Here is an 8,851-nt window from a genome sequence, read left to right as displayed (position 1 = left end):
AAAGAGTGAACAAGGTAACCAGTTACTCTTTTCACTGACTTCCTCCACTCAAACGCAGCTTCTAGTTTAGGCACTTGCATGGCCCTTTTCCCATACCCATGTGCCTCAATTTTCTTTCATCTTCTGTTTCCTAGAGGTAAGTGCTGACACCACCTTCTTGCAGATGGTGGAAGTTTAGGTATTGACGGATTAAGAGATTATGAAGACTTAAAAGGTGCCAGGGAGTGTGTGTTCGGGGGGAGGAGAAGAAAGGCGTTACCACAGGTCAGTAAACATGTGAACTGTTCTGTATCTGTGCTCCATCCATAGCAAGACTCCTTCATCCAAATGTATACTTTGACTTGAATTCTTCCTCAGTGAACTCAAACTAAAAGGTTCAGCCTATGAAGCAGACCAGCAGTTTTCAACCTGTTTCGTATCATGATCCATTTGTAATCAATGGCCAGTCCTGACCTAGCGCCCCTCACCCCTGGCCTGCTGCCTCCCAGCCCCGTAGTGTGGGGCATGGAGGGCCCCAACCAGCCCCTTGCAGGCTAGATTTCTGCCAGTCTTCAAGGGGAAAAAAGCCACCGTTTCCCACGTTTTTATCTTTAAAGGAGAATCCATTTTTAAAAGTTTATTGATCCATTTTTAAAGCTTGTTCGTGGCCCTTTCATATATTCTTGCAACCCACAGGTTGAGAAACACAGAAGTAGACAGCTTCCCTTTTGCTTGTCTACTCTTTTCTTCAGAACCATAAGTGCCTAGTCACTTCGGCCATGGCCACACAGGCTCTTAAAGCTTAGGATCAGTGGCTGGTCTTCCACATCAGCATGTTTGAAGTCAAAGCCCACCCTATTTTCTGCCTGCTTCCCCTTCTTCCTGGTGGGGGGAAGGACAGGGCTTGCAGTGTGATCTCACTGAAACAAATTCTCTCCTATGTCAGTCTAAGTTCTTCTGTTTTCAACTGCTGCAGTAGTAAAACCCCACAAGAGAAGCATGCATCTCAAGCCAGAATGTAATGCAACTAAGGCATTATTTGGGAAAGCCAATTGAATTCAAACCAATTTCTGAGCACCAACTGTGAAGTGCAAAGTCTGTTTGTACTGGCATAACATCTGCCAGCTCTAGCCATGGACCAGGCCAAACCCTCTTTAAGAAATACCACTTGTCTGTCCATGGCGCTCCACATCAGTGAACTTCAACTACTCTGCAGGTGTAGATCCACCTTTGACACACCGCAGTAATTCAGTCTTAATAATCTGTACTACCATAGGGGGATCATAATCTTGTGGCCAAAACCACACCCCCCCCAGCCACTTCCTGGCAAATCTAAAAGAACCACGCCCCCTCAACTGAAGCAGCAAAACTTAGCCCTATGGTTTTTTCCAGCTGGTTCTCTTATAACATGTTCCTCCAACTTGAATTGTTACCAGCTTACTTTAGTCAAAGCCCCCAGTGTCAGCAAGACTAGCCAAGCCAATCGAGTGTAGCAGCTGGACTGAAGGTAGAGCCAAAACCATTTAGAAGATTCTCACCCTGAACTACTCCAATGTCTCCCATTGTAAGGACCCTGTAAGGCAGATCAGGTATGCTACTATGGTCTGACCAAAAGGAATCAGGCCCTTCGCTCTTCATCAAAGGCCATCAGCCATGAAACCAAGCCATTTTAGGATACGCATGAACTCAGAATTGATCCAGGTTATGGAAAACTGAGTGCCCTGCATATCAACAAAAATATTTCCGTAGCACCACTTCCACAACTGCTTCTTTAAAAAAACAAAAGCAAAACCACAACAGTTCAACAGGACAGTAATTGGTGATACTTTAAACATTGACGTAATTTTTTGAAGAAAGGCCCGTTTCTTTAAAATAAGTTGGTAGGATATAATTGCATCTGTTTGGATGGTCACCCCGCTCCAATACTGTCTCTCGCGTCTTAACACCTACGAGGGATTCTGCTGCCATAAACATTTGTAGCTCCTCGGCAAGAAAAGTGGATGGTAACTGAGTTTTGACCAAAGATAGATCATGGAATGTGACTTCTACAGTAAAGTTATACAACCCTGGAAGTGAGGCCCCGTTAGACTGGTGTGCATAAGAGTACAATTGCTCAATAACATTAAGGAAAATCATGGGAGGAGGTTGCTGAACAACAAACACTGAAAAAATGCTGAGCAGTGGCAGCAAAAGGACCAAAAACTGTCCAAACTATTAATACAAGGAATGGAAAAGCAGTATTTCTAGATTGAAGAGGTTAGGAAATCAGGCCCCTACTAAGAATTGCAGCCAAGCAACATTATGAAAAGGAAGTCAAGTTACCAAACCAGAGGATTATTCTTGATGGATCATCATCATGCCCTGATGCAAGGGGTCACCTAATTAAGATATTCATAATTCAGAGAATTCTACTATTTTAGGGTAGAAAACTACTATTTTAAGGTTATAACAAAAACCAGGACAAACCTGTCCCCTTTTTGCCATGCTTAGTCTTTATTAGCTTTATGCTTTGAATACAGCAATTATTACTCTATTCAGGAACTGCAGTTCCAATATCAGCAAGGTGAAAGAGCTCAACTGCTTCCCATAGCCACACTATGATACGAGATCTGCCCTCCTCATTGCTTTTCCTGAAATCTCACAGGGTAGTGGAGTTGTCAGTACTCTGGCTCTACCCAAAGATACCTGCACTTAAGTTCCAAACTTAAAAATGGATTGTTCAGTGCCCTAAGGATGCTCAATGCCTACCAGCAGTTCCCTTGACGTTCTGGATTCTGCATGTTCCGTTATAAATGCTCATGCAAGACAATTTAGTGTAATTACACATAGAAAACACTGAGCTAAATATAATGGTTTAAATGCTTGCTCATTCAAAGAAAAAAAGAAAAAAAAGCAGTTCCACATCTGAGACGAGATACTTCGTCGCTCTAGCACTGAACTATATTATATTGGCATGAAACACAACAGACGTTCTTAAAAAGGTTGAAGCTGGTGCCAAAAAAGGACACGATGGGATGCCAAAATTTATAGGCACTAACACAAATGCAGCTTTTTCAGATAGCAGAGAGGGAGTGGAGCATACGGTCAAAAGGGCCTGAAAAGGAAGAGAGAACTGGGCTTGTGCCCTTTTGCATTTCTTTATAACGGACAAAGGTCTGAAAGCTTTTCTGAAGAAAAAAAAAAGATTCTGCTTGTTATGTACGTAAGAAATTCAAGTCTTGTCTGGCCTGGAAAATAGTAGAGAAGTGACATCATGTCAACCAAGAGAGAAGAGCAATAGCAAAGGGAAGGAATTTTACTTTGGTGACTCATGTTTCAGATGGAGGAAGCCTGGTCTTCAATGTTGAATGCTTTTGCCCCTTCCATTTTAACATATCCGAACTGCCCAGGCACCCTATAGTAACAGCCAAGGAATTCTTTTGATAGTCCTGATATTTAAGGCTAAAATTTCTACTGATTTTTAAAGACTCCTAGTTAATATTCTTTGGAGGGTTGCTTTAAAGAAATAATTCACTTTTGTCAAGAAGGTGTTTCATGTCCCAAGCCATGCCCAATAAATAGTAATAGGCTGTAAGTTATTAAGGGGATGGAATCCAATTAAACGCCTTATATAAAAATGAATTGAGAACAAAATAGGTTGTGAACACCTGACTTCCAGGAACAAGAACGTTAAGGATTTAAGGCCTTAACATAAAGTTGCTCTTGATTCACTTTAGGTGCAATTTTAACCAATGTCCATCCCCATTTAGACACATTTCAGTTTAACGTCAATTTGCTTTGGATTAAACTACTTAATCCAGATTTTGTTCCATCTATCCAAATGTTCTGTGCAATGGGCTCCTGTGAGCTATAATCCTACAAACCACATTACTATCCCTCAAACTGAAAACAGGAGTGTCAATTCAGGGGACCAGAAGGCTCCCTGCTAAGCCCAACATCGATTTCAATTTCATGATGCTCTGCACTTAAAATAAATTAGATTATCGATCAAATCTACGTAAGAGTGACTTCATTACACCACACCAATTTCTGGAGACAATCTTTTTAGCTTGCTTTTGTTTTTGTGTTCTGTCATAGGACAGTTTTCTAATTTTGCCTCATGGCACTCCTGTCTCTTAAGGCAAGCATGGACAAATGTATCATATTATCCCACTGCTCCTCCAACAGGACCACCAACAGAATATACAGCGCGTAAAGACTGGTACCCGTCCAATTCTTTGTTGACCTGTACAGGATAGGTCCTGAATCCTATGGGTATTCAGAGTGGCAAGTGAGGCCTTATTTGATAGAATTTTTCACAAGCTAAAAAGCTGCAGCAGGAAGAGGAAGAAATATGTGATGGCACACACAAACAGCAGGATTACTTAAAAGACAACAGAGTCAGGTTTTCTAACTCAACAGGGCATTTCATAATTGACTAATTTCAGTTTCTTTCACGGTTCTTTACTTCAAGAAATGCCTTGAGTTCCTAAACTGCAGTATTAGTCTGAGCCTGAATGCCCTTCTGAGGTTTCTCTTTGGATGGAGTTATTTCTCCTACACCCCTACCCCCGCATGCCCGAGCAGGAAAGGATTCTTTAGGATTATACAAATATTTGGGTCCATTTTGAAGGGTGGTAAACACGTGCCATGGTCAGATGCACTCAGATTTCTTTGAGAATTTGGACTGCAGCCAACAGGCAGCCAAGCCAGAAGAGGGAGGCTGTTGGCAGGCATGCTGCTCTGCTGGAGTGCTGTGCTGTGCTGGTCCTCCCGAGGCATGCCAATAAGTGCTGGGCAGAGCTCAAACTGTGCGTGTTCCAACAGTCACTACTGCTAATATTTAAATCATTAATAGTGTAAAATTACACTCTTCTACATTGTCAATACCCCTGAGAAGGCACAGAGGTCATTACCGGGGGTGGGTTACATTTCCTGCCAGCTTTTCCTTCAATTCAATCTACCGTGAGGTCTGAAAGAATAACTGACATTGTCCCATAGTTAATCTAATTGATACAGATGCTGCAAGACTCCGTGACAGTGGCTCTGCTCAGATGTCCGATGCAAATACTCTGGGTTTTGTTTCTACTGCACAGTCTGGGCTCTATCAAAAGTATTTTCTTGTTGAAAAAAGGGCCTTCTAAAATATTACCGAGCGTAGTTTAACAGATGTTCTAGGACATTTCCTTTCACTAACCTTCTCAACACGTGGGTTTACTAGAGATTCTCCCCCTTGCAGCTAAATCCTGATTACTGACAGCCTGCACTGGGTTCCAGCTTCCTGCCTGCCCCGGGTTCCAGCTTCCTGCCTGCCCCACTACCAAAATGGCTCCTACTAGTAGATTTAGGATCCCAAGAAAGCTGCCTTTACCAATGTAAATGTTATTTTTTTTCCCCACAGCTGAACTTTTGGACAAATTGAGGGAGGAAGGCCCACATCTTTCAGCATTAGAGGAGAGCCAGGAATAGTTTACAGAAGTGCCTTGTAGTACCCCAAGCTATTTTAGATTAAAGGCAATACCAACTCAGTCTATTGAGCATACATCCCTCTCACCTTTCAGCCACAAGGCAAAGAAAAGCCCACGGAGGACTACAGCATAAAAGAAATCAATCACATCAAGCCCACTGAATCACTGCCCTCTTTAGTGATATTTAAGGAACAAGCAAAGTTTGAAAAAAAAACCTGGGTCACCTCTTGAATGACATAAGGAGGTTTCTCAACACTGTATGAAGCTTGTTAAACATGCTTAAAATAAAAATTTTGCTGAGTTTTCAGAAGTTTGCTTCTGAGCAGAGACCAGGCATAAACACTTAAAAAAGTGAATGGAAGTACCTTCAACCATGCATTTCCACACAGTGGGAAGTTCTTCACCTGCTACCATGCAGCCAATTCTACTTCACTGAAAAACATGCAATGTGCCCCAAACCAGATCCGCTTTCTCTACAGAAAACAATGCCCTTTCAGAGATTACACAGCAGAGCTAAGAAAAACAGAATGGCCATTTCTTAGTTGCCCTCCCCCATCACTCTTCTCTGCCCTTCTGGCTTGGCAGCCTATAGGCCCAGGTCTGTTTCTAAACTGCAGTCCCTACATGGCAGTTATAGGCTTTGTTTCCTTGCCACTGTCAGTCTCTCTGTTTTTATTCCTCACAAAAGCAAACAAAAAAGAATATTTAAAAGTTTTATGCAGAGTTGGGCTATCTGGAACCAATGGATTTACATAATAAAATCTTAACAGCTGTTCTGCCAGTTTCCATCTGGAATCCTGCCTAAAGGAAATGAACAGCCCCTGAAAAGGCGAATGTAAATTAACACAGCCTCACCAAACCACCAGTGTTGCATGTTTCTCACGCACAGAATCAAATACAAATTTGTTGGACAGAAGCCTTTACCTTGCTTTGGGTTTCCAATTAACCCTTTTAGTATGAAAGTGAAACCCTGAACTAGAATTCAAAACATTACCTGTCCACAGGAAGAAGCATTTTAAGTGTACTAGCAACTTCAGATTCCCCTGGTAGCAAAAGATTAAATTATTGTCTTGGCTTGCATCAGGGTTTCTGTACAAAACAGGTTTCTGAGAGGAAATGAAACTAACCTTTGTGTTTGCTGCAATCCAGTTGGAAGTTTCACTGTCATCATCACACTTCTTAATCCACTTCTTTAACCACTGTTAGGAAAAGGATGAAACAGAATAGACTTTAGATATTTCTAGTAAAGACACATGCATTAAAAAGGTCATAGTAAGCACATAACAAAAAAGACTTGCAAAGGTATATTTACATACTGAATGCCACCGCTTGTTAATCAGGGTGGGTACGATTTTTAAAATTTGTTCATGGCAGATAATCTATCAGAATCACTTGACATTTAGCAGAAAACAGTATCAGAGTACCAGAAATCTTATGCCCATTTTATGGGCACTGTCTTACTGTAACAAAATAATCCAACCCTGCAAGGTTCACTACACAGCAGCAGCCCCTAGAATCAGGGCCAGCAAGTTCAAATATGAAAACCAGAAACAATCTGTGAACCCACTGAGGTGCTTAGCATTGTTGTGAGCATGGAAGTGCTCCCTGGAGAGCAAAAAGTGCATTTCTGAGGTCATATCTTTCTACTGCCAAAGGCAAGGAGAGAGACTACTATAACATCATAGGTCAGAAATTTCCCAAACAACAGTAGTAGCACTGCCTCAAGTAGGGGATATCAGACTACTTGAAGATTTCAAGTGCCATTTGTCTTTTTTTGGCCCAAACAGGCAGAAATCTATTACATACATTGGTGTAAGTGGTTTAAGGTTCCCCTCTACTTTGCCAGATGACATACACAAAATAGGACTATATAGTCCTTTAATGTCACAAAGCCCTAGATTCAGTGAGGAAGACAGATGTTCTTACCTTGCACTTAACAGGATCATGCCAATTTTCACCACAATTAAAGCTGGAAATGAAAGACTCGGAGTTAGTTTACAGCATTTCATCTATTACTTTGTAACAGTCATTACATCAAAAGATAACTCTACCAAATTTACTTCCAAAGTGGTTTTCTTCTTCTGGCTTACTCTAATGAAAGTGTCTGGCCACCAGATCTTGCTGAAGGCAATATGCTGTAAGCTCATTTCAACTGAACTGAAATTCCATGCCCCCTAATAGGTGTATGCCATAGTTTAAAGTAGAGGTAGGCAACCCCCACCGCAGGTGCCAGAGCATAGCACCCACCCAAAGGCATTTTGCTTGGCATGTGCACCTCCAGGCAGACGATGGGAAGGCGCTGCCAGAACAAGGATTGGGCTCCTCGCAGCTCCCCCTGTCCACCCCTGGCACACCAACATCTTACAAATTGAGGCTATGAGTGTTTTTGGCACTATACCCAAAAACATTGCTGACATCTAGTTTAGAGTGTGCTCAGGAATGACTACTAACATTAATTCGATATGGATTCATTTTCCATTTATCAATAAGAGGCAGCTTTGAATGTTTTACATTACATCTGTGCTATTATTCATAAACCAAGCATACTGGTAAACACAAAGGACTGTGCCTGTGTATTATAGTCCAAAAGGGTAATAAGTGTAAAAGTAGATGCTTAGAATAAGGGATTTCCTCTGTTAACTATTCACAAATTTGTATTAAAATGCATTTTCTCTAGTGAACATACCCTTGGTAATGTTCACAACCTAAATACAAATGCAACCTTGCATGTAATTCAGGCCTCAGTAGGGGTGCACCGATAAAGACTTTTTGGGCCCAATTTGATACCAATGGTCAATTATTGACCAGCCATATTGGCCAATACCGATCCAATTGCCGACATGCAGCCCAGCAGCTTGGAGAGCAGCATCCAGTTGGTAAGGCAATATGCTGTTAAACTAAAATTCAGTTAAACAAAGTTAAAATTCAGTTAAAATTCTGTTTGGGGGTGGGGGGGTGGACGCAGGCATGCGGGAGGCTGATCAAGGCCCCCACGGTAAGGAAGGGGCTGGGGCTGAAGCAGGGGCAGAGGCAGGCGCTGCCCTGCCGTGGCTTGTCTGGAGGGCATGGGCGGGGCATGGGGGGGACATGGGGAGGCTCTCACTGCTGTGCACACCCCTGGGGGAGGCATAGGGGGCATGTGCCCCCCTCAGATCTGTGTGTCGGGTGACAGCAGGCTACCCGCTGTGAACTCGGGGCCAGGAGCTGCACCAGCCTCTTCCCAGAGGCTGCGCTTGGGCCAGGCAGTGGCAGGAATGGGAGGGGGGGCTATAGCAAATTTTGGGGTGGTTACAGCCCCCTGCTCCCAGTGCCACTGCCTGCCCTACCCACCCCAAGCACAGCTCAGACCCAAGCACACAGCCCACCCTGGCCCCACTCACAAATTCAAGGAGCACATGCCCCGCACACCTCCCCCGGGGGTGCAC

At 43.0% G+C, this 8,851-nt stretch overlaps 1 protein-coding gene across 1 annotated transcript in view; it reads right to left on the bottom strand.

Annotated features, from left to right (window-relative positions):
• Positions 1-8,851, bottom strand: part of ARIH1 (ariadne RBR E3 ubiquitin protein ligase 1) — a 38,873-nt gene that overhangs the window by 9,722 nt on the left and 20,300 nt on the right. The window contains exons 6-7 of the mRNA XM_006038406.3: positions 7,353-7,395; positions 6,554-6,625 (exon numbers count right to left, since the gene is read on the bottom strand). Of these exons, the coding sequence (XP_006038468.1) occupies positions 6,554-6,625; positions 7,353-7,395 (115 nt within the window). The remainder of the gene's footprint in view (positions 1-6,553; positions 6,626-7,352; positions 7,396-8,851) is intronic.

The sequence above is a fragment of the Alligator sinensis genome, unplaced genomic scaffold (assembly GCF_000455745.1).
Source record: "Alligator sinensis unplaced genomic scaffold, ASM45574v1 scaffold1992_1, whole genome shotgun sequence".
Lineage (NCBI taxonomy): Eukaryota > Metazoa > Chordata > Crocodylia > Alligatoridae > Alligator > Alligator sinensis.
This window is presented reverse-complemented; position numbering and strand designations above follow the sequence as displayed.